The sequence below is a fragment of the Lithobates pipiens genome, unplaced genomic scaffold (assembly GCF_037356315.1).
Source record: "Lithobates pipiens isolate NorthernLeopardFrog02 unplaced genomic scaffold, aLitPip1_a1.2 Scaffold_16, whole genome shotgun sequence".
Lineage (NCBI taxonomy): Eukaryota > Metazoa > Chordata > Amphibia > Anura > Ranidae > Lithobates > Lithobates pipiens.
The window spans coordinates 545756635-545783556 of NW_027507748.1; the positions used below are offsets into that span (position 1 = coordinate 545756635).

Sequence of the window (26922 nt, forward strand, 5' to 3'; positions counted from 1 at the left end):
ATGGAAACTGCCATTTTAACTTTTCAATTTAAAATTCTAGATTCCTGACTGTGAGGCTATAATGCTATGAGGCACTTTTTTTGAAAAAGCAAGAATATTAGGAATTCTTATTCAATCTGCCGTATGATTTTCTGAGTCAGTGGCTACCTATTAAAACCAGAGACAGCCAGGATAGAGGTCAGCAATGCTGACCTCCATATTTCGCTCAGTACAAGTTTCCTTTTAACCACATGCCGACCAGCACACGACGATGTATGTCGGCACAATGAGCAAATGGGCGTACAGGTACGTTCCTTTTAAATCGTGGCATTGTGGGCACGCGCCTGCCGCATACTCCGTGGGTCCCCCAGACTCGATGTCCGCCGAGAGCCCGCAAACATGTCATGGAGCAGATGAACGGGGAGATGCCTTTGTAAACAAAGCATTTCCCTGTTCTGCCTAGTGACATGACAAGGATCTACTGCTCCCTGTGATCGGGAGCAGTTATCGCTGTCATGTCAGTGGTAGCCCATCCCCCCCACAGTTAGAACACCTCCCTAGGACACACTTAACCCCTTGATCGCCCACTAGTGTTTAATCCCTTCCCTGCCAGTGTCATTTACACAGTAATCAGTGCATTTTTATAGCACTGATCGCTGTATAAATGACAATGGTCCCAAAATGGTGTCAAGTGTCTGATGTGTCCGCCATAATGTCGCAGCCACAATAAAAATTACAGATCGCCACCATTGCTAATAAAAAATAATAATAAAAATGCTATAAATCTATCCTCTATTTTGTAGACGCTATAACTTTTGCACAAACCAATCAATATACGCTTATTGCGATTTTATTTTTATTTTTTTAATCCTTCCAGGGCTGAAGTGGTTAAAGCTGTTCTGGACACTTCCTCCACACAGCTGACTACATTTCAGCCATGGTGGAAAACAATACCTTTCTGCTGTATTTGTCCCTGAAAATATTGGCTATCATTTTATGCCATCCTAAAATAAGTGTGATCTATTTTATCTGCTTATTATTCTCTTTAAGTTTTTTTCTATTATTTAGCCTGCGCCTTTCACACATGTGGACCATATGTCCGTATTTCATCCATCCGTTTTCGGATGAAATACGGACATATATGCATCCCTATGGGATAGCGAGTGTCAGCAGATGAACATCCGCTGACACCCGATAACATCCATCTCCGCTATGGTCCGATTCTGCAGACGGAGGAAAATCCTAATTTTCTATCCATCTGCAGAGCGGATCGGATGAACACGGACAGACAGTCCATGTTCATCCGATCCCCCATAGAGGAGAGTGGAGATCTGAGAGGGCAGTCCCTGCACAGTGTGCAGGGACCACTCTGTTATCCGCCAGCTCATCGTGGATCCATCCCGTGTGAAAGGGGCCTTTTAGCAGAAGAAAAGTTTAAGTTCAAAACAGAGCAAAGTGTGGTGAATCAAAACATTTTGCTGAAATAGAATGTAAAAAGAACTGTTAAAGTATTGTATGTCATTTCCAATGTTTACAAAAACAGCTATCAGATATCTCTGCCTCCCAAGAGCCAACTTTTCCCCCATTAGGTGCTGCCATCTTGCTTATTGTAGGGCATAGAGAAGAGTAGTCCAGGCTGACAATCACAGAATGTGTATGTCAAAGACACATATGTCCTTCCTGTTGCTGGCATGTGTCTCTGCATATGTCAGCGTGAGAACACACGGGTGTGCAATCTTTAAAGGTTAATAGTACTTCAAAATAATTTAGGCTTAACATCCTAACTTCTTCCAGGTTTGAAAATAGACAGCTTCTGGATTTTGGACCTTATAAAGTCTGTAGGGGTTTATAAATAGGATGGGGGAGGGCAAGGGGAGGGTGTTAAGCCTAGTTTATTTTAAAAAGTGACCGCTGCCACCACTGCAATGCCCGCAGAGAGGGGAAGTGGAAGCTGCTGCAGCCGCCGCCATGATGCCCATGGAGAGCAGGGGGAGCCGTCGCAATGCCCACGGAGAGCAGGGGAATGGGAAGCCGCCCGCCAGTGAAGCCTGGGAGAAGTGTTGCCCGCCAGTAGATGGAGTAAAGTGCTCTGGACCCGGGGGGGGGGGGGGGTTGGGTTTGGTGGTGGCACTGTTTGCCCCCCCCCAGTTACCACCAGCCGCTGCTGGGCATCTGTTAATAAAATGTCCAGCTTTGACTACAGTTGAATAAAGCCCTTGCTATGGGTGTAGGCCACTTACATACCTTATGAAGCCCGACTGGAATACTCCCAGGACGTTGCTAAGTACTCCCAGGATGTTGCTAAGTGAGGCCTAGTCATCACAGTGCTCACCTCCACCATCACAGGAGTGAGCTCTCAAATGCTGAACTCAGAGCTACTGCATCAGGGGAGAGAACGAGTATTTGAGGGGGTTTGAATCAGAAAAAGAGCTCACTCCTATGATGGTGGAGGTGAGCAGTGATGACTGCGCCTCACTTAGCAATGTCCTCTATGTCCTGGGAGTATTTAGCAATGTCCTGGGAGTATCCCAGTCAGGCTTTATCAGGTATGTAAATAGCCTACACTTATAGCAAGCGTATTATTCATCTTTAGTCAGAGCTTCCCAGTATGTTTTAATTTACAAACATCCCTTACCTGAAAGGCAGTTTTTTTGTAAACGTGAACTATCCTTTTAAAAAAATCAATTCATCCCAGGCTTTTCACACCCTCAGTATAGTGTAGCTTTCTCGCAGCACTTCTATAGTTCAGAAGGCAGGCTCTGTGAAAGGTGTGACACAGCAGTACCGACTAAGGCTGTCCATACATTACACAATTCTCTTATGCAATTTTTAGATTTACCAAAATCATATAATATGAGGTCAAACCGAAACACTTTCAATGTGTATGCAGTCAGGCAGGCCCTTGCACTACATAGTTGAAGGTAAATCTAAAGAAAAGTGAAGAAGGAAATTGTATAGTATATGGCCAGCCTTACAGGACATAGTGAATATATGTCACAGAATTCGAGGAAGAATTCAAGGAAGTAAATATGTGGGGATCTTCACAAAGTGAGTCCACAATTGAATTTCAAGGTGGAAATTAATAAGGGATTTGACATATTTCCTTAGATACACTTGAATTAGGCTGTAGGTATTGTTTAATATTTTACCTAGTTTGAGATTAATGCTTTATTTCTGTATGGTCTTCTATTGATAAACAGATATCATTCTGAATTTCCGCACTACATTTGTCAGCCAGTCTGGGCAAGTGGTATTCTCCTCACGTCTTATCTTTATCCATTACACCAGGACATGGTTCCTGCTGGATCTTCTAGCTGCTCTTCCTGTGGATCTGCTCTATAGCTTCAAAGTCAACATAGTGAGTGACCTTTTCTTCACAGTATATAACATTTGTGTTTTGTGTGAGACTTCGGGTATAAGAAAAACACTCCTAAAGGCTTTGCATTCTCTAACACTGACTGGAGGCTTACTCCGTGGTGGAGTGGCTCCATAATGGTGACTGTAAGGCCGCGTACACACGGGCGAACTGTTCGTCCAACTTTGTCCGCTGAACAGTGTTTCAGCGGACAGTCCGCTCGTGTGTGGGCTTCAGCGGACAGTTTCAGCGGACAGTCTGACGAACAAAGTTTTTCGGAATTTCCGTAAGACTGTCCGCTGAAACTTGGTTTGAGCGGACAGTCCGCTCGTGTGTAGGTAGGCTTGTTCGGCAAACTAAGTCTCGCGCATGCTCAGAAAGAATTTACACGGCGAAGGTTGCATTGCAGTGTATCGGACCCCAAATTTCTCGTCCCGTCGTACGTGCCGTTCACGTCATCGCGCAAGTTTTCAGCGGACTGTTCGTTCGTCGTGTGTGGTCAAGTCCGTTCATGCTAATTTTGAACGGACTGTTTGTCAAACTGTTTGACGAACCTAGTTGGGCGGACAGTCCGCCCGTGTGTACGCGGCCTAAGACTGCACTGCTGCCAATAACGTTTTTATGCCAATAGACTGTGCACACTGTGATGGTATGATTTTGAAGATGACCAGAGCAATGTGGTGCTATTACAGGCCCTGACTTCATTCTTTTTTCCATTCTCTAAAACAAAAGCAAATTTTACTTTTGTAACTGAAACAGCTACAATTAATACATTTCTCCAATTTGAATCAACTGGAATGTACGCCAACAGAAAGGGCACAGTAGATTAGGTGCATGTATTCCTGAGCCAAGTGGGCACTATTTCTTTACAAATTTTTCCAAATACTGGCTGCAACCTCAAGCTCTGCTAAATCTTTTCTGATTCATGCTAATATTTATGGGTTTGCGACAGATGCAATGTTCTGCCAAACTTTACATTCTTATGCCTCGTACACACAATCAGACATTCCGACAACAAAATGTTTTTTTTCCAAAGGATGTTAACTCAAACTTGTCTTGCATACACATGGTCACACAAAGTTTTTGGAATTTCCAAACGTCAAGAACGCGGTGACATACAACACGTACGACGAGCCGAGAAAAATGAAGTTCAATAGCCAGTGCTGCTCTTCTTGTTGATTCCGAGCATGCATGACGCTTTGTGCGTCGGAATTGTGTACACACGATCGAAATTTGCGCAAACGGATTTTGTTGTCAGAATTTGAGAACCAGATCTAAAATTTTGTGTGACAGAAATTCCGATGGAAACTGTCCGATGAAGCCTACACACAGTCGGAATTTCCATTTTTGTTGATCTTGAATTCTGTGTCTTTGCAGCTTCCTGTGAGCTGAAAAGAAAGTACATACAATGTTCTCTATCTTGTGTAAACTACTAATCAGCCTCAGGGTAATGTAAATGAACAAAGGCAGATATGCCAAAAGTCTAGCCTAGGAACAACCATGGATGCTGTAAAGGAGTAGACCCCCCCCCAGGATAGTTTAATTCACAGGATTACCAGGGAAAAATAAAGGGGGGAAAAAGAAAACTAAGGAGGCACCATATGTAAGAAATGGTAAGCTGCAATATACAGTGCCTTGCGAAAGTATTCGGCCCCCTTGAACTTTTCAACCTTTTGCCACATTTCAGGCTTCAAACATAAAGATATAAAATTTTTATTTTTTGTGAAGAATCCCCAACAAGTGGGACACAATTGTGAAGTGGAACGAAATCTATTGGATATTTTAAACTTTTTTAGCAAATAAAAAACTGAAAAGTGGTGCGTGCTAAATTATTCGGCCCCTTTACTTTCAGTGCAGCAAACTCACTCCAGTAGTTCAGCGAGGATCTCTGAATGATCCAATGTTGTCCTAAATGACTGATGGTGACAAATAGAATCCACCTGTGTGTAATCAAGTCTCTGTATAAATGCACCTGCTCTGTGATAGTCTCAGGGTTCTGTTGAAAGCGCAGAGAGCATCATGAAGACCAAGGAACACACCAGGCAGGTCCGTAATACTGTTGTGGAGAAGTTTAAAGCCGGATTTGGATACAAAAAGATTTCCCAAGCTTTAAACATCCCAAGGAGCACTGTGCAAGCAATCATTTTGAAATGGAAGGAGTATCAGACCACTGCAAATCTACCAAGACCTGGCCGTCCCTCTAAACTTTCAGCTCAGACAAGGAGAAGACTGATCAGAGATGCAGCCAAGAGGCCCATGATCACTCTGGATGAACTGCAGAGAACTACAGCTGACGTGGGAGAGTCTGTCCATAGGACAACAATCTGTCGTACACTACACAAATCTGGCCTTTATGGAAGAGTGGCAAGAAGAAAGCCATTTCTCAAAGATATTCATAAAAAGTCTTGTATAAAGTTTGCCACAAGCCACCTGGGAGACACACCAAACATGTGGAAGAAGGTGCTCTGGTCAGATGAAACCAAAATCGAACTTTTTACCCACAATGCAAAACGATATGTTTGGCGTAAAAGCAACACAGCTCATCACCCTCAACACACCATCCCCACTGTCAAACATGGTGGTGGCAGCATCATGGTTTGGGCCTGCTTTTCTTCAGCAGGGACAGGGAAGATGGTTAAAATTGAGAGGAAGATGGATGCAGCCAAATACAGGACCATTCTGGATGAAAACCTGTTGGAGTCTGCAAAAGACCTGAAACTGGGACAGAGATTTATCTTCCAACAAGACAATGATCCCAAACATACAGCAAAATCTACAAAGGAATGGTTCACAAATAAACGTATCCAGGTGTTAGAATGGCCAAGTCAAAGTCCAGACCTGAATCCAATCGAGAATCTGTGGAAAGAGCTGAAAACTGCTGTTCACAAACGCTCTCCATCCAACCTCACTGAGCTCGAGCTGTTTTGCAAGGAAGAATGGGCAAGAATTTCAGTCTCTCGATGTGCAAAACTGATAGAGACATACCCCAAGCGACTTGCAGCTGTAATTGCAGCAAAAGGTGGCTCTATAAAGTATTAACGCAAGGGGGCCGAATAATTTTGCACGCCCCACTTTTCATTTTTTTATTAGTTAAAAAAGTTTCAAAAATCCAATAGATTTCGTTCCACTTCACAATTGTGTCCCACTTGTTGGTGATTCTTCACAAAAAATAAAAATGTTATATCTTTATGTTTGAAGCCTGAAATGTGGCAAAAGGTTGAAAAGTTCAAGGGGGCCGAATACTTTCGCAAGGCACTGTATTATATGTGTGTTTTGGGATTTAGATGCGCTTTAATGAATATGCCACATCATTAGTTCTTTCTCATCCAGTAGTGACTCTGAATTTTATAGAATCCTGGGATGTTTACAGATCTTTTATACTTACTTTTTCTGTCTCAATTTGCTTGCAACATGTCATCTGTTCTGTTGTAATATCAGTACTCTTATCTCTTTCTTTCCACCTAATGAAAGTATTTTGGGGCTCACCTCTTGAAGACTGTTCGCCTACTTCGACTCCTACGCCTTCTCCCACGATTGGATCGATATTCCCAGTACAGTGCAGTTGTTCTTAGCCTCCTCATGGTTGTCTTTGCTCTTCTAGCACACTGGGTGGCTTGCATCTGGTATTTCATTGGTCAGCAAGAAATTGCAAGCAACCAGTCGGTAGTGCCAGAGATTGGTGAGCTTGCACTTTATATTATATAATGCAGTTTCCATCTGGTTGTGATAGTTGTTTAAAATGTAAACTTACATAAAAAACATAGACATATTTAAGACATTTATAGATGCCCGAACTGTATAATATAATGGCTGGTAATAAGGAATGTAGCTGTATCCCCATAAGGGCTGCTAAGTGTTGTGGCCCACCTGACACCCTGCCTCTCCCGGCATTCACCTCTCAGACATTCAGAGACATAGAACAGACCATGCACTTTGTTTTTATGTTTTATTGAGGGGATTGTACTTGGATGGGATAAAAGAGGTATGGGATGCCCAATGGAATTGGTAGGACTTGCTTGAGGCAACTATGAAGCGTTCAGTATATACGCTCCATTTGTCCTCCTGCACATCACTTCCTCTTTAATCTTCACTCCTTTCTCCTCCTGCACATCATGTCCTCTCTAATCTACAGGCACAGCTAGCACAAAGAGGTTAAGCCTGACACTGACTCAGCCAGGCCTTAGCAAATACCCTCTGCAGGCAGGGACCGCGGGCCCCTATGGTGTATCAAAATAGAAAGTCTCTGGTACTAGCTGTCCTACATGCAGCTACTGAGCCCAGTAACCCCTCTTCAGGCCATGCCAGCTCTCCTGCCTGCAGCTGCCCCTCTCCACTGCCCATGACACCACAGTCCACACCACTGGCTCTGCACCCATCCCAGATTGCATCCTCCCAGTCCTCTCAGGCGTGTCTCCCCAGTCCTCTCAGGCCTGTGCATGTCACTCACAAGCCCTCCTGTCTGCAGCCAGTTGTTCCTCTCCCTGGAGACTTGCCAGGCAATGCTCTCTCCTGCTGTCCTCTGGCTCCTCCTGTGCCTGTCCAGGAAACTCATGTATGAGTTTGGTGTTTGGTGTTGGGTGTTGTATGAGAGTCCCATCCACACCCAAGCCCAGGCCCAAGGTCACCCCCCCCCCCAGACTAGGGAGCTAACGCAAAGGCCCCGACAGCCTAGCACTCCAGCTCTTCCACTCTTTCCCAACTGGGCTGACCCTGGGTATTTAAGATGGCCTTCCCCTACCAATCCAGGTTGGGGATTGGTCAGAGCTCATCAGAATACCCCAGGCAGCTCCACCTCTCCTCTCCTCCTCTCTTTCTAGAATCTTCTAGAAAGAAGTGGGAGGTCTCAGTGATGCTCCCTGTGAGTCACCAGCTGCTAACCTGAGCCACTCCCAGCCCATACCAAATCAAAACAAACATGCCTGGCTACCAGTCAGGCCTGCCTTAATTTTCCTAAACCTAACCAAAAATCCTCACTCTAGCACATACCTACCTAGAAGGTGCTACAGGAATAAGCTATAAAAATCTAATTTCCAAACATCTTGTATATTATATTAAAAACAGTACAACAAAATAGTAGCTTTTATTTGGAAACAATGAGAGAATTCTTTGCTCTACTCCATATTTCATAAAACAAAGGGAGTTCCCAATTTGTAGAAATGGGCATTAGTACAAATAACACAGCTGACTTTTTATAATGCAGCTGAGACCACCACTATGTGTATTTCTAAAAATCCCAAATTGCAGTCCTCTGTCCCCTATCTTCCTACTTTTCTATGCCCAAAACATTTGAGCCCTTAAATGCAACACAACTATAAGATCTTTGATAACTGGCAATTCTCAGAAACACTTCTTCCTCTAAATGATACACCTATAACTTTACTACTGTTTACCAGATTCTAACAATACATAGGACAGGGTCCTATATGGATTTAGCCTAATGGAATTTCTACCTGAAATGCATTTTCATGTAGTTAAATTATGCATTTTAATGCAGGAAAATGGACACGTATGAATGACCCAAAACTCAGAACGTCCATAATATCCAAACTCAGAACAGTTACGGTACTTGCAATTCACTAAACCAGCTTGCCTCTTTTTTATAAAGTTTGCATTACTATTCCCCATTACACGCAGTTCATTTTCATATTTTATTTCCACAAGACTACTTACATAGCTCATAACCTGTGCTTACATTGGTAAATAGGACCATCGCCTACTTTCCAAAGACCTTTAAAACATTAGTTGTACTTGGATTTGTTTGCAGATCAGAACCTCATGTGACCCCATCTTCCCTTCTTTTCCTTCTGTTTTCAGTCCAATAATGTTTATTGAATTTTTGATGCGCCGTAGACAGCGGTGCCTATCTTTCGGCAAATATCTCCTAAACCATATAGGTTTAGGAGATATTTCTTGGACCTACAGGTAAGCCTTAATCTAGGCTTACCTGTAGGTCAAAGTGTGTTGTAAGGGTTTAGAACCACTTTAAAATGTTAGATTTAAATTCAATGGGTAGATATTGTTTTAACCAGGGAGACATGTATTTAAACAATTGAGCATCTGATTTATTTGGATTCCCAATAACTATAATTTCCTCATCATATGGGGGAAAGTAGAAGTTTTTTTTTAAAGTGACATTGCATAACAGCACCTATTTATTTGATATCCAAATAAATATTGATTGCATGCCAGAGTTGTAGAGTTGTCTTTAATCACCTATAAGAAATGCATTGGTGGTTTTTTGGCACCCTTCTGTTTTTTTGTAGGAGGTACTGCTTTCACTTAAGTAGGGATGCCTCCCCCCCCCCCCCCCCCCGGGTTCCCAGAACAGGCAAAAACAAAGTCTATGGGGCACGAACAAGAAAAATCGAAAGTGCTCATTTTAAAGGCTGATATGCAAATTATGCAGACAGGGGGCTTATCAGAATCTGGAAGGAGCCTTTAACAAGGTGCCCCCCAGATCCCGCCCCCCCATGTGAATACCTCTACCCATTCACCAAAAAAGTGTCAAAAAGTAAAAACCACAAAAGACAGTTTTTGACAATTCCTTTATTAAAAAAGACAAAAATGTCTCACGACGTCCATCCATGTTCAATCATGCTGACCGATGGACCCGAAAAATAGAAAAATAAATAAATAAATACTCCGCCTCCATGGGGGGCGTCCCACCAACTGCTGTCTTTTTGCTGTGACAGCTGTTATATAGGCAAGGGCATGGCCACCCGCTGACATAACCAGATGACCTTGCACTCTTCTGATGGCACATGATATCAGAAGGGGCGGGGTCACCTGGTTACATCACGGAGTATTTTCAGTGTTTTTTGTTTCTTTTTTGTGTGCGTTGGTCTGCGTGATTGAAGATGAATGGAAATCGCAGGACACTTTTTTTTTCTTTTTTAATAAATGAAATGTCAAATGCTTTTTTGTTGAATTGGTAGGGGTACCCCATATCCATTCACATGGGGGGCAGGATCTGGGGGCCCCTTGTTAAAGCGGGCTTCCAGATTCTGATAAGCCCCCTGCCCGCAGACCCCCACAACCACCGGCCAAGGGTTGTGCTTTGGGGAGACCCCAAACCACCCCCTCATGTTGAGGGCACGTGGCCTGGTATGGTCCAGGAGTGCTTGCTCGCCCCCCCCATCCTGTCCTTCAGGTTGTATGCTCAGATAAGGATCTGGTATGAATTTTGGGGGGAGTTCCTCTTAATATCCATACCATTCCCGAAGGGCCTGGTATGGACTGGGGGGAACCCATGCCATTTTTTTCTTAATTCTGTCATAGGGTTCCCCTTAACCACTTCAATACACTGTATTATATACTGTATACTGACTGCACTGTGTATACAGTATATTCTACACTGACTGCACTGTATAAATAATGATATATATATATACACATATATATACTGCCTGCAGTGTGTGTGTGTGTGTGTGTGTGTGTGTGTGTATGTATATATATATATATATATATATATATATATATATATCCCTCACATTTACAATGACACTTTGCTACAATGTAAAGTAGTGAGTGTACAGCTTGTATAACAGTGTAAATTTGCTGTCCCCTCAAAATAACTCAGCACACAGTGAATAATGTCTAAACAGCTGGCAACAAAAGTGAGTACACCCCTAAGTGAAAATTTCCAAATTGGGCCCAATTAGCAATTTTGCGTGTTACAAGGTCTCAGGTGTGAATGGGGAGTAGGGGAGTAGGGAAGTAGGTATGTTAAATTTGGTGTTATCACTGTCTCATACTGGTCACTGGAAGTTCAACATGGCACCTCATGACAAAGAACTCTCTGAGGATCTGAAAAAATATAATGTTACTCTACATAAAGATGGCTTAGGCTATAAGAAGATTGCCAAGACCCTGAAACTGAGCTGCATCACCGTGGCCAAGACCATAAAGTGGTTTAACAGGACAGATTCCACTCAGAACAGGCCTCGCCATGGTCGACCAAAGAAGTTGATTGCATGTGCTCAGCATCATATCCAGAGGTTGTCTTTGGCAAATAGATGTATGAGTGCTGACAGCATTGCTGCAGAGGTTGAAGGGGTGGGGGGGTCAGCCTGTCAGTGCTCAGACCATACGCCACAGGCTGCATCTATTTGGTCTGCCTGGCTGTCATCCCAGAAGGAAGCCTCTTCTAAAGATAATGCACAAGAAAGCCCACAGTTTGCTGAAGACCAGCAGACTAAAGACATGGGTTACTGGATAAACTTATTTGGTTCAGATGGTGTCAAGCATGTGTCGACAACCAGTGAGGAGTAGAAAGACAAGTGTGTCTTGCCTACAGTCAAGCATGGTGGTGGGAGGGTCCTGGTCTGGGGCTGCATTAGTGCTGCACTGAGGAGCTATAGTTCATTGAGGGAACCATGAATGCCAACATGTACTGTGACATACTGAAGCCGAATATGATACCCTCCCTTCGGAGACTGGTTCGCAGGGCAGTATTTCAACATGATAAGGACTCCAAACACACCTTCAAGACAACCACTGCCTTGCTAAAGAAGCTGAGGGTAAAGGTGATGGACTGGCCAAGCATGTCTCCAGAACTAAACCCTGTTGAGCATCTGTGGGGCATCCTCAAATGGAAGGTGGAGGAGCAGAAGGTCTCTAACATCTACCAGCTCTGTGATGTTGTCATGGAGGAGTGAAAGAGGACTCCAGTGGCAACCTCTGAAGCTTTGGTGAACTCCGTGCCCAAGTGGGTTAAGACAGCGCTGGAAAATAATGGTGGCCACACATAATATTAACACTTTGAGCCTAATTTGGACATTTTCACTTAGGGGTGTACTCACTTTTGTTGCTGGTGGTTTAGACATTAATGGCTGTGTGTTGAGTTTGTTATTTACTTTATATACTTTGTTATACAAGCTGTACACTCACTACTTTACATTGTAGAAAAGTGTCATTTCTTCAGTGTTGTCACATGAGAAGGTATAATAAAATATTTACAAAAATGTGAGGGGTGTACTCACCTTTGTGAGATACTGTACTAGACTGCCTGCACTGTATATATAGTCTACAATGACTGCAGAGTATGTGTGTGTGTGTGTGTGTGTGTGTATATGTATATATATATATATATATAGTGCCTTGCGAAAGTATTCGGCCCCCTTGAACTTTTCAACCTTTAGCCACATTTCAGGCTTCAAACATAAAGATATAAAATTTTATTTTTTTGTGAAGAATCACCAACAAGTGGGACACAATTGTGAAGTGGAACGAAATCTATTGGATAATTTAAACTTTTTTAGCAAATAAAAAACTGAAAAGTGGTGCGTGCAAAATTATTCGGCCCCTTTACTTTCAGTGCAGCAAAGTCACTCCAGAAGTTCAGCGAGGATCTCTGAATGATCCAATGTTGTCCTAAATGACTGATGGTGATAAATAGAATCCACCTGTGTGTAATCAAGTCTCTGTATAAATGCACCTCAGGGTTCTGTTGAAAGCGCAGAGAGCATCATGAAGACCAAGGAACACACCAGGCAGGTCTGTAATACTGTTGTGGAGAAGTTTAAAGCCGGATTTGGATACAAAAAGATTTCCCAAGCTTTAAACATCCCAAGGAGCACTGTGCATGCGATCATTTTGAAATGGAAGGAGTATCAGACCACTGCAAATCTACCAAGACCTGGCCGTCCCTCTAAACTTTCAGCTCAGACAAGGAGAAGACTGATCAGAGATGCAGCCAAGAGGCCCATGATCACTCTGGATGAACTGCAGAGAACTACAGCTGAGGTGGGAGAGTATGTCCATAGGACAACAATCAGTCGTACACTACACAAATCTGGCCTTTATGGAAGAGTGGCAAGAAGAAAGCCATTTCTCAAAGATATCCATAAAAAGTCTCGTCTAAAGTTTGCCACAAGCCACCTGTGAGACACACCAAACATGTGGAAGAAGGTGCTCTGGTCAGATGAAACCAAAATCAAACTTTTTGCCCACAATGCAAAACGATATGTTTGGCGTAAAAGCAACACAGCTCATCACCCTCAACACACCATCCCCACTGTCAAACATGGTGGTGGCAGCATCATGGTTTGGGCCTGCTTTTCTTCAGCAGGGACAGGGAAGATGGTTACAATTGAGAGGAAGATGGATGCAGCCAAATACAGGACCATTCTGGATGAAAACCTGTTGGAGTCTGCAAAAGACCTGAAACTGGGACGGAGATTTATCTTCCAACAAGACAATGATCCCAAACATACAGCAAAATCTACAAAGGAATGGTTCACAAATAAACGTATCCAGGTGTTAGAATGGCCAAGTCAAAGTCCAGACCTGAATCCAATCGAGAATCTGTGGAAAGAGCTGAAAACTGCTGTTCACAAACGCTCTCCATCCAACCTCACTGAGCTCGAGCTGTTTTGCAAGGAAGAATGGGCAAGAATTTCAGTCTCTCGATGTGCAAAACTGATAGAGACATACCCCAAGCGACTTGCAGCTGTAATCGCAGCAAAAGGTGGCTCTACAAAGTATTAACGCAAGGGGGCCGAATAATTTTGCACGCCCCACTTTTCATTTTTTTATTAGTTAAAAAAGTTTCAAAAATCCAATAGATTTCGTTCCACTTCACAATTGTGTCCCACTTGTTGGTGATTCTTCACAAAAAATAAAAATTTTATATGTTTATGTTTGAAGCCTGAAATGTGGCAAAAGGTTGAAAAGTTCAAGGGGGCCGAATACTTTCGCAAGGCACTGTATATATATATATATATATATATATATATATATATATATACACATACATACAGTGTAGTCAGTGTAGAATATATATATACAGTGCAGGCAGTATATATATATATATATATATATATATATATATATATATATATATATATATACGTATATTTATATTAAACTGCCTGCACGCTACTAACTAACCTGCCTCTAGCTAATATTCTCTCAATCTTAACACTATATACGGCCACCATGTGAGCAACCTTATAAAGTGTGGGGCGTAGACTTGACCCATTATTGGCTAAAAGCACCCTGCCTTTGGCCAATCATGGCTCTCACCGCAGAACGTGCTCTGATTGGCCAAAGCAAGCAGGTCAGGTGCATACTTCAGCCAATTATCAGATTTCAATGCACTGCGATCTCACAGTGCATTATGGGGCATTCCGTGGCAGTCGAATTTGCCACGAACCTCCCTTAATGTTCGGTATTCGGCGAACAACCAAAACACCCGATGTTCGAGTCTATCTTACATTCGACTCAAACATTGGGCCCATCTCTACACTTAAGCTTAAGAAATACAAAGTGTGCTAAATGTGGAGGAGATCATACCAGTTGTAAGATGAGGAATGCCACAATCCCATGAATGCAATGCTTTTTTTGCAGGTTGGCTTCAAGAGCTGGCCCGGCGTTTGGAAACCCCTTACTACATGGGGAAAAGAAATATCAGCAGGCACTTGTCACTTCCAAACAATGACAGTGAAGACACTTTAAATGAGACTGCTCTTGTGTTACTAGGAGGACCATCTCCCAGGAGTTCATACATCACATCCTTGTACTTCGCACTCAGCAGTCTAACCAGTGTTGGGTTTGGGAATGTTTCTGCTAATACGGACACTGAGAAGATCTTCTCCATCTGTATCATGTTGATTGGAGGTATGTGTTATCACATAGAACAAAATTACATATATGTACACTCAATACATTAGCTTGAGAGCTGAACAAAAACAAATCTGATTCCTCCATCCATGTTATACAACATGGATGGACAACTCTCTGCAGTTATTTTATTCTGACAGCCAGAACCAGTGGCTATTAGGGTATGTGAAGAGAAGCTTCATCTGGGTGAATGCAGCTGCTGATCAACTTATAATTATATATAATTATATATATAAATATATATAATTATAAAATGTGCATAATGTATAATAATGCATAATGCAATTACTGTACCCTTTTAACCCTTTCATGCCTAAGTCTATTTCTGACATTTGTTGCGTACAAGTTAAAATCCGTATTTGTTGCAAGAAAATTACTTAGAACCCCCAAACATTATATATATTTTTAGCAGAGACTCTAGAGAATAAAATGGCGATCATTGCAATATTTTATGTCATAGTGTATTTGGGCAGTGGTCTTTCAAACGCAATTTTTTGTGAAAAAATACACTTTCATGAATTAAAAAAAAAACTAAACAGTAAAGTTAGTCCAATTGTTTTGTATAATGTGAAAGCTGTTATGCCAAGTAAATAGATACCTAACATGTCGTGCTTTGTTTGCACACAGTTATGGAATGGCGACAAACTACGGTACCTAAAAATCTCCATAGGCGACGCTTTAAAATTTTTTTTGCGGTTATCAAGTTAGAGTTGCAGAGAAGTTCTAGTACTAGAATTATTGCTCTCACACTGATGATCGCAACGATACCTCACATGTGTGATTTGAACACCGTTTGTGAGCGCAACTTACGTGTGCATTTTCTTTGCTGCACAAGCTCGCGGGGACAAGGGCGCTTAAAATAAATGAATACATTTTTTTTTTTTTTCACATTGTCTCTTTAGAAAGAAAAAAAAATTTGATCACTTTTTTTGCTGTCACAAGGAATGTAAACACCCCTTGTGACAGTAATGGGTGGTGACAGGTACTCTTTATGGAGGGATCGGGGGACTAAAAGACACCAAATCCCTCCTTTCGAACTTCAAAATATTCAGATCGGCAAAAACGGTGATTCTGAATACTGTCCTTTTTTTTAATCGCCGCCATGAGCAGCCGAGTAAATCGGAAGTGACGTTGTGACGTTGTGACGTCGCTTCAGTGTTTACATATAGGAGACTGGAATAAAGCCATTGCCGGCTGCCTTCCAGTCTCACTCTAGCCGGAGGAAGTGCCAAATTGTGGCTCGGGTCTCCCGGTGGGACAGGAGGCCCGGGAAGAGTGTAGGAAGGCGGCTGGAGGGGGGGGGGGGGGGGCGACTTTTAGCCACATCGGTTGTCATGCCTGAAGAGTCAACCGCTGCTCTAAAAAACTGTACCGAGATGCAGGAATCAACCCGGTATAGCCCCTTAAAGCCGAGGTTGCATATGTGCGTACGGATGGTGTTAAGGGGTTTAAATTGATGCATTCTCTGAAATGACTTGCCGTGAATATGAGAAACATAACTTGTGAAGTTGTAAAAATAGCTGATGAGCTGTTACTTATCTATTTATTGGAAGTGTAAAATTAAAGTAAGAACTGCAGAGATGGTTACTGTGCTAATCTTACAATTTTGCCACTGTTACTTGTATTGCTGTCCAATATAAATATTTTTGTGGATAGAAAATTTCCTGATTACCTGTTTTTACAGCAAGAATCATCTGAAGACTAACCAGTCACAGTAAATAATGAGGGACTGGAGCTTCAAGTAGATCTAGCACATAAGGCCCATCTGTCTTTTTTCTGTATTTGACCAAACTTACACCATGAGGAGCAATTGTTTTTATGCTTTGACATCATCTGTATTGGAGATAAAAGAATAACTTATGTACAGAGCCTTTGAGCAGGCCTTTGGAACTTGCGTATCACACAAAACTTTGGAATGGCAAATGCCAAGTTAGAAAGAAGGCCATTCCAATTCTCTAAAACAAATGGAGGAGTAATGATCGTTGTTGGTAGCCCATCCTCTAATCACTAGTGGTTATACTTATGACTGTACACCTAGTTCAGTTCTTCCTTGGCTTTGGGTGAAGTGGCCGGTGGCCATTGAGGTCTGGAGGAAGGAAGCACAGTTCATCATCACCCTCCCTGCATGATCCCTAATGCATACCTCCAAACATTTTGAGATGGGAATGAGGGACACCTACTGGCAAATGTATGTAGGCATAGGACACGCCCCCTGTCACACCCCCTTAAAGGAGAATTAACCAAAAAAAAGTTATTTTAATCCACAAGGGCTTTTTTTTAAACCGCTATTATTCCTTTATACTGGCCTTTAAAATGTACAAATGCAGCAATTTAGAAATTAGATGAACGGTTTAGCACTGGGAAACACTTTTTGAAAGATAAAAAGTTAATTTTATATACAACTATATAGATCAAACCAAAATGAGGGACAAATGAGGGGGAATGAGTGACAGAGGGACATTGCTCCAAATCAGGGACAGTCCCTCAAAATCAGGGACATTTGGGAGGTATGCTAATGATACCTGATAAACGTTCTGTGTACAGTGAAACACAAGGGAGATCTGATAAAACTATCCATTGCTGCCCTATGTTTTGTCTGAATTTGATGTAACAAATGTATCTGTTAGTAAATCTACTCTACACATACAGTACATACCCAGGTAAAATCAGATCCTGCTCAGATAGTATCAGATGAATGTCATCCTAACTGTTTAGATATCTTTACCTATCTTTTTACTTCAGTGTTTCTTTTGTATTACAGTACTTTATACCACTTACTTAATTTACACTTTCTTAAATTATTTTTAATTAGTAAGCAGAGGAAGGCAGATTCCTGATCTATGCATGTGTGGGATATTTCTATGGAGACAGTATATGCATCATGTGTGGGTGTATGTATGTGCATATGCTGGCTGGTGAAGGGTCTCCTAGTCAGGGTATTAATAGCTGCAGCAGAAGCTTGAAACTAAAAAAGTTCTCCATACATATTCCTAGCAGCTTCTTAGCAACACACCGCTCTACCAAGAAAAGTGTCAACTGTGTGCAGCAACGGAATAATTAAAGCTGAAAACACAAACTGTACACTGCTGATATTATGCAATCCTAGCTACAGATTTTTAGTACTCAAGAAAAAGATTTACAAACAACTGCATAGTTGACCCATACTCAGCAATCCATTTAAATTGAAAGTGTATACTCAGCAATTTTTTTTTCAGTTTGGATAGAGAAGGAAGGGATTAGAATCCCTGTAGAGCTTCGTAGGAGAAATTTCCAGTTTTTGTTGTCCAGACAACATTTTCCCTAGAGCAGAATTTATATTTTTTGAGCAGAGTAGGCAAAGGGTAAAACCCCCATCAGCTTTTAATTGCTATAATAAGAAAAAAAATGACCCCTTGGCATGATGTGCTATAAGTATTACACTTTCAAGAATTACAATAAATATCAATGAAACTAATATTTTTGGACTGAGATAGACTGGAGCGGGGCCTGGTCCTCTGTGGCCCCCTTGGAGGGGGAATATAAGGTGCTTTTATGTTGGTATTCGGTCCCTACCTGCATTACCCATGCCATTCTGTCCTACAGTGACTGCTGTTTCCGGGGCTGTGGACATCAGGCTGATGTAGTACATATATGGTGGACATGCCCTAGACAAATTTTTTTCTGGTCCCATGTATTTGTCCTATTTACTTTGTTCCACCCCCATACCAAAAGAAGCAAAGTTTACCTTACTGCAATGTCCAATTCCGGGCTTACTTGCCTCAGCGGAAGTTTGCTACCTACCCATTTTTGTCAACCAAAAGAATAATTGCCTAAGCCTGGAAAAAAAAACCTCTGTCCCCTTCCAGCGGGTGGGAGACCTCATGACTGCATTGATGCTTAATGAACATATGTCTAGCATCTGCAATGACTCCCATACTAAGTTCCTTAAAGTTTGGGAATTAAGGCTATCATATGCTTTTCCGCCTATGATGGACAGTCCAGATGCTCCCAAGCCTTTAACTTTCCCCCTTCTCTCTGCCTTTAACCCTCTGGCCCTTCTTCTTTTGCTTCCCTTCGCCTTTCCCTTGCCCCCTACCTTCCAAGTGCACATTCTCTCTTTCTTTAGTGCCTCCTTTCTGCTTAACTTTCTCCTGATTTGCAATCTGCTTCTCCTTTCAGATCTGTATAGGCTGTATGTGAAACCACTGCATGGGTAATGGCAGGCCCAGGGGACACCCCATTGTTTTAGGGCACCTCCTCAGGACCCCTCGGCCCTGATGACTTTATGAAACAAGCCTATGTTCTGCTGCCATGTTAGCTCTCCTTTTTTCCTTCATATTAACATTGCCTCTTCTTGGCTTTCTTTGTAAGCTAACCCTTGTGATAACTGAAAATGCTAGCCCCTGCATGGGCAGAACGATAACATGTTAGCTACTTGTTAAACTTAAATAAAAATTATTGAAACAGAAACTAATATTTTTGAAAGGGGACTATTACAAAGAAATACCTCTAATATATATATATTTTTTTAATTTCCCACTGATTATAGGACTAATCAATATTATACCTATTTGAGGCCCCTTTCACACTGGGGCGCTCAGTGTTCTATATTTAGCGGCGCTTTACCGTAGTTTTAGCGGCGCTGATTGGCGAAAAAGGGTTAAAACCGCCCACAAAGCAACGCTGCAGCAGCGCTTTGCAGGCAGGTTTGGAGTGCTGCCCCATTGTTTTCAATGGGAAGGGTTGCTTTAGGAGCGGTAAATACACTGCTCCTACAGTGCTCCAAAGATACGGCTTGCAGGACTTTTTTAACTGTCCTGCAAGCGGACCACTCCAGTGTGAAAGCCCTTAGGGCTTTCACATTGGAGTGCACTGAGCGGCTCTTTCAGGGCACTTTGCAGGTGCTATTTTTAGCACTTTAGCGCCGGCAAAGCACCTCAGTGTGAAAGGGGCCTAAAAGATCTAAGATCTCAATTTTTCTTTTTAGCTACAAACTAATAGCTCAAGAATTTTAAAATACATACGCATATTATACTAAATAAATAAGTGAGATCTGTGCACAGCCTGCTGCATATATATAAATGTAGATCCGGTATCTTCAAGGAGTACAAACATACAAAAATAACAATAGTCTACGTGAAACAAGCTACAATTGTAAATTTCTCTACTATGTAATTTTTCATGCAGGTGATATCCTGGAAAGAACCCCACAAAGGGTTAAAGATAAGTGATGAGTACTGCAGTACCAGGTGCTTGAAGCCCAACTCTGGGGAAAGTAAAAACCTACCTTGCCCACAATGAAAGGGTTCTCATTCTGGACAGGAAAAGCAGCTTATTTTCCTGTTCCTCTGCTCCCCCTGCAGACAACGCTCCCCTATTCTCCAGTGGTGTACTGTTCCTTAGCGTCCTCATGTCTAGTGCAGGGCTATGGGATCTACAATAGAGTTGATGACGTCAGAGGAACATAGACCTCCAGAGTGCAGGTTAGGAGTGGCTGCCGGGACCAGTCTATAAGGAGAGGCGCCTACTGGAGCAGAATGTCAGGATTCAGGAAAGTAAAACTGTTTTTTCAAGTCCCCCATATTTAAATGAGCATTTAACCCTTGCAGTACAGGCCTACTGCAAGGGAGCATGTTTACTTTACCTGGAGTGCTTTGCTCCTACTTTTAATAGCTAAATCAGCATATAAGTATATTGAACCACAATCAATATCTTAAGACACTTGTATATCAGGCAGTCAATCATTGTTGCAGTTTCATAAATACATAACAGTATACAAGGAATGGACTTTGTTCTGTTGTGGCAATCAAACTCTGGAGTCTGATGTGGCTATACTACACATTTAACAGTTTAAGATGTGGGTCATGGGGGCCCTGCTATGTGACATCTGTACTGAACTCTTTGGATTATTGCTTTAACTCACCCCTATTACAACTCTGCCACTACCTTTTCATTATCCATTGTAATCTGTAGCCTCGTATTATCAGAAGATAATTTGGCCCCAATGGGCAATTACTTTTTTAGGTCCTGCTTGGATACAGTTCTGTGGCGGTTGGTGCTAATTTGAGGGCGGGTGGGAGACAGACAGTCTCCTTACCTTAGGAGGCCGATGTCCTGCCCGGGATGACTCCGATCTCCCCTCCTCCTCCCTCCCCTGTCCAAGCCAGGGAGTGCTGGATGCTGGATGGCTGAGTCGCTGTGGGTGAGCCATCCCTGGAGTCACTGTGGCGGCTGGTGGGTCGGGCTTCTCCTGCTTCTTGTCCGGCCATGCGTCTCCTCCCACCACCTCCTTGGCCAATAAGATCGCTTCTCCTTTTGGCCAATTGGGAAACGGGCCTTGCGACCCGTTTCCTGATTGGCTGGGAGGAGAATCAGTGTGACAATAGCAAATATCCATTCACTTTTGTCACACAACTAGGTGAGCCTACCCTTTTTTAAGCCTATTAGAGCCGTCATTGGAATCCATGGACGGGCTGCCACAGTTTATATTGATGGATTAGCACTTTGAGCACACCACTATAACATCTGCTTAGTATACCCTTAAGGATTGACCTTACACTCCAAGTGCTTAAATCTTTCAGGTCAAATCTACGATATTACATACCTAAAAGTTGTGTCTCTGGTTGATATGATGGACCTTGTTTTAATTTTTTTAACAATGTATAAATTCGACTTACATGGGAGCATGATAACCTTTATTTTTATTTAAATTTAGCTGTCTCTGCCAAATAGGAGGTCTAGATCCAAATTATTATTCATATATTATATATGCTCTTCTTTTACCTCTCAGAGTAATAATGTATTATATTATTCCAAAGTATATACAGTGAGTATTCCATGTATTTAACTTATAGGTCTACTTTAGTGATTTATATTTGGAGAATGGTTTGGAGTGTGGTTACATAGACCAGTTTTTTTTATCTGTGGAGTCCGTATCCACACTTTGATTCTTAGGGTATCATGGTTAATGGCTTTTTTTCTGTTTTTTAATTGTTTTAAATGTCCCAGGGGGTCAAACAGTTTTTCAGTGTATAGTCAACTAAATAAAATGTTTTGATATATTTAAAGTTGGTATAATTGTTTTTCTCGTTTCAATATTTTTTGGAAAAAAACACCTGAAGCTTTGTGCTTTTCAGCAAGGGTGTTTTTTCTCTGCTTTTGCCTTCAACTTGGTTTGGAGTCTTGAGTCCCCATTCATTAAATTGATATTTGATATTTCATTGATCTTTATACAGGGTTCATTTTCTTTGTGTCTTTTATGTCTATGTAACCTTCACAAGAAAAAATAATACAGGTGGTGCTAAGACAAGGTTACCTAGTTAATTAGAGTGCATCCTGTGTCCAGTCTATGACAAGGCTTTCCGTTAGTTTCTAACAGCTTAGAAACATCTGTTGTGGGTTTACATTAGGACTGACAGGCTGCCAGGATATTGTTTCATAGAAAAATTATATTAAGGTTTTTAGATACGTTCTACATAGACAGATGAGGACTTGTTTTTAAACAGAACCCGCCAAATGCAAAAATTCATAGGGCATGATGCACTGCATGTATGTCCATTAACATCATAAAAGAAATTTGCGATTAGCCATTAGCCCCTGGGAAGGCAAAGTCACCAGTAGGGATGAGTTCAAGGTTCAGTCCATACGCAGGTTCAGATTTTGATTGGACGTTTTTCCAAACACCGGACTTTTAGCCCATTTGGCGGGTTCCAAACATCTAATATAGTAGTGGTATTTTTAATGCTGCTATATACACTATATTGTCAAATGTTGCAGGACTTTAAAGGCCCTGGTCATTGTATAACAATGCCAAGAAATACTAAATGTAGGAAAATTGTAGAAAAATAGAAAAATCTATTATTAAAAATGATAAAAACATATAATTGACATGTAACAAGCAAAGCAAAGAGTGGCTGTATGGATTAGAAGTCAACAGCACAATGGTGACTGTGTGCTGCTGAAGGTTCTGGACCACCGTGATGCAAAGATGGAGTCCTGGAACCACATCCAACGCGTTTCAGAATTGATTCCCTTTTCAGGGGTGTATTAGTAGATGAAAACATTCACACTACAATACAAATAACATTTATAAAATACAGTGTACATCATATAAGCATATGCATAGGAACAATTCCTTATTGTGGTAGTTGTAACAAGACAGACTTACATATTGACGATCAAGAGCAAAAAAACATAACAGCCACAGCTAATTTTAAACAGCACAATCCATTCAGGGGCTGCTCACCTGTCAAACCCCCCCACCGTTACCCGAAATGCACCCAGCAAGACGTGATGTATGGCAAGGGGATTGTTTGATTGTGTCTGATCTGGCTGTTAAATAGTAAATGGCTGTTAAATGAGAATATATGTATAGTCAAGGTGGATTATATATGTTGAATACTACCAGCTTTGCTCACAGTAAATAGCCTAACATATCAAGGATAAGTAATGGTACCTAAAATTTATAGAGGTACAGAAGACGGCCGAACCAGACAACCAGTCGAATAAATTGAGTCTGTGCGGTTTAGAAATGCCAATAGTAAATATATATATATATATACATTTTAGGGCTGGAAAAATTAAAGATTAACTCCTCGATTATTCGTTAATTTTTTTGATCGATTAAAATTCTTTTGATCCGTACTCACCTCTCCGCCGGCTTCCGGGTCTTCAGGATGTTCCGTTGGAGATCCAATGACGTCACGGACATCGATGTCACCAGACTCCTCCCCCTTCCCCAAGTGCCTCCGTCTGCTAACAAAGGGAAGGGAGGAGGAGTCCGGTGACGTCAATGTCCGTGACGTCACCAGACAGCCTGGTCAGTGATGGTAAATACGGATGTGGTTAACTGGGATCATTCAGTGAGCTAAGTGTAGGTAAATTTGATAACCTCCGTTTTTAACATTGTTGTAAAAAAAAAAACAACAAAATGTAAACATTCTGGTATGTCTGTGTGACTGGCTAAAGTGATGCCTACTTGCCTACTATAAAATGACTGACAGTTAATATACTAGATAGGTTTTATAATTAAAGTTAAACTAACTTTCTATGTTTTTCTTAAAGTTTAATAAAAAAAAATTACTTATGTCACTTCTACAGTTTGAATTTAAAACGTGTTTGTGTGAACTGTGAAGTTAAGTCATGAATTGTGGAAACTAACTAGTGTCGGGTGATTGTATATAGTGTATACCACATTTACCTCTGACTAATGCAGAGTTGCAATGCAAGGAGATCAGCTAAAAGTAGTTGGATCTGTATGTGCGTTATAATTAATCGAAATTAGTCGATTAATCAATAAAAAAAAAGAATCGATTAATCGAACGTCAACATTTTAATCAGTAACAGCCCTAATATATATATATATATATATATATATATATATATATATATATATATATATATATATAGAAACAACGATGCGGATTGCTGCACAAAATTCTTTTATTTCCAAAAAGGATTACATCAGATAGAAATATCAAAAAGTACCAAGTACAACTGGCAGTCGACGTTTCGGGCTATGAAGCTAGCGCCCTTTCTCACAATCTCATGTCTGCAACTGATAACACACTTCACATAACATTTATCAGATTTACAGACTCCTTAATCACAGTAATAGATTCAGCTGGAATCAAATAAGCCACATTTAACTCTATATTTCTTAATCCTAGTATCAATCACTTTCAAGTGGTATCGGAGCGATTTTATAGGTCATGGGTACATCTGATTTCTCACTAGAGTAAAAAGAATACATTATTAATCGATCGAATGCTCGATCACAATCATAAGTCAGTAAAAAAAGCAATCAATTAACCACCATAGATATCAGCAACATCTTAACATATACTATTTATTTTGACATGCACTCGTTAAAAAAACAGGTACAGGTCAAAATCTGTGTTTAACCCTTTCGGCTGAAGCGTGTCCAAACGATCGATCCAATAAACTTCTATTTTTTTTTAAAATCAATTCCCTGTCTCCTCCTCGTCTAATTCCCTGTCTCCTCCTCGTCTAAAAGTTTTGCCCAGGGTCCAATCAATATTAAAGACGGCCCTGGTTGTTTCCACATATCTGTCCGTGGCAAGGACTAGATTGCTTGCACTTCAAGGATCGTTCAGTGCATCTTACCTCTACAATTGCGATATATATATATATATATATATATATTATATATATGTGTGTGTGTACCACCTCCCTATATAGGTAAGTATATAAAATGAATGGAAAAGTATATAAATAATTTCGCGCAAAAGTGAAATAAATAAAATTAACATCTAACAGTGATGTGTATAAGGAAAATATGTAACAACTAGATAAAATGCACAGAGGGGCCAATGTGCAAAGATAGATGAGGGATATATCAATCCTCTACGTGTTAGAGTAAATGTGGGTGATGTCAATCAAAGTTGACCAAAGTGTACCCGTGCCTAATATGCAAGAATTTTTTTTTATTAATTAAATAAATTAAATATCCAGATAAAAGTGTCTAAAAATGAATATTAAAAATGAAATAAATACCTAATTAAATAAATAAATACATAAAAGTGAAAAAATTGGTGTGTACTAAGTGAGCCTATCCCAGGAGTAGAATAAATATGAATAAATACAATGATGTTCCAAATGACAGTAAATGTTAAAAATAATTCAAATAAATTATTAAAATAAATTGATGGTAAAATTTATGGTAAAGTTCATAAGTTGTTCATAGACGAACTTTGATTGACATCACCCACATTTACTCTAACACGTAGAAGTACAGGATTGATATATCCCTCATCTATCTTTGCACATTGGCCCCTCTGTGCTTTTTATTTAGTTGTTACATATTTTCCTTATACTCATCACTGTTTGATGTTAATTTTATTTATTTCACTTTTGCGCAAAATTATTTATATACTTTTCCACTAATCTGGTGTTGTTGTGAACACAGATTTTGCAGCACTTGTGAACACATCATCTATTTGTATTTTTCACCCACACATTGATCCCTCTGGTCTACTCCTAGTAGTTTGAAGGACTTTATCACTTTTATATAAAACTAATGTTGAAGCAAAGAATTATAGCAAAGTTCAGAATTTCACAATTCCACAGAAGGTACGTAGATATATATCTCGTTGCTAAAGAGCATGTACTGGGGCCAAATATAAGCACCTAATGAGGAAAGTTCCTAATAGGTCCTTTTCCAAAACAAGAGAAAGGAGCAAAGAGGTTAAGGTGTACATACAAATGTTCTTGGCCAAAGTATGCCAAGAGTCTGCATGAAAATACCAACTATAGACGCAGTATGGGTAAGCAATGAAAAGTATCCCAAGATTACTCACCAGCAGAATTAGTGAATAGTTTTAGTGAGCCCATAGGATGGTGTAAGAGTGGTATATGGTGTGGTGCTAGGCAGGCTCCTTATATAGCCCCCTCATAGCAATACAGGGGCATGCCAAATGGCGGCGTGCATCTCCATGCTGGACTGGCGTACATTCCACCTGCCCCCCGGGAGTGCGGTGCGACCCGGTGATCTTTCATAATCTCCAGCCTGTCAAAAACTCCAACCGCTTGTACTGCGCATGCGCAACCGAGAAGAGCTTTCTTCTGTACATTGGATTGCGCCGAAAAAGCCATAAACTACACCAACTACTCCGATGCACATACGGGCGGAGCCTCGGCAATGCGACCTTTTCCACCGCGATTGCTTAGCAACCAGGGGGAGGATAGATCGCTGTCTGGCCAGAGAGCCGCCCGGGATGACAATGACTGCCATCCTCTGCCAAAACATGGATGGCATATGTGCGCCGGGTGGGCATCAGAAAGGGCCCGCATAGCGCAGGAGATCGTGAGAGGAGACAGCCCTGGACAGAGACAGTTGAAAGAGAAAACACATAAAATATAAGCCAATTTATAACAAAAGAATATGTAAAGCATGCTTGTTATACTCACTGTGGAACCTAAGGGGTTACTCCTGTGCATTGTGTAAAAAGGTTGTTTGATCCTGTCTT

At 41.2% G+C, this 26922-nt stretch overlaps 1 protein-coding gene across 1 annotated transcript in view; it reads left to right on the forward strand.

Moving 5' to 3' along the window:
* KCNH3 (potassium voltage-gated channel subfamily H member 3) overlaps positions 1-26922 on the forward strand; it is a 144428-nt gene that overhangs the window by 68156 nt on the left and 49350 nt on the right. Inside the window, exons 7-9 of the mRNA XM_077483355.1 lie at positions 3180-3337; positions 6806-7013; positions 14684-14953. Coding sequence (XP_077339481.1) covers positions 3180-3337; positions 6806-7013; positions 14684-14953 — 636 coding nt within the window. The remainder of the gene's footprint in view (positions 1-3179; positions 3338-6805; positions 7014-14683; positions 14954-26922) is intronic.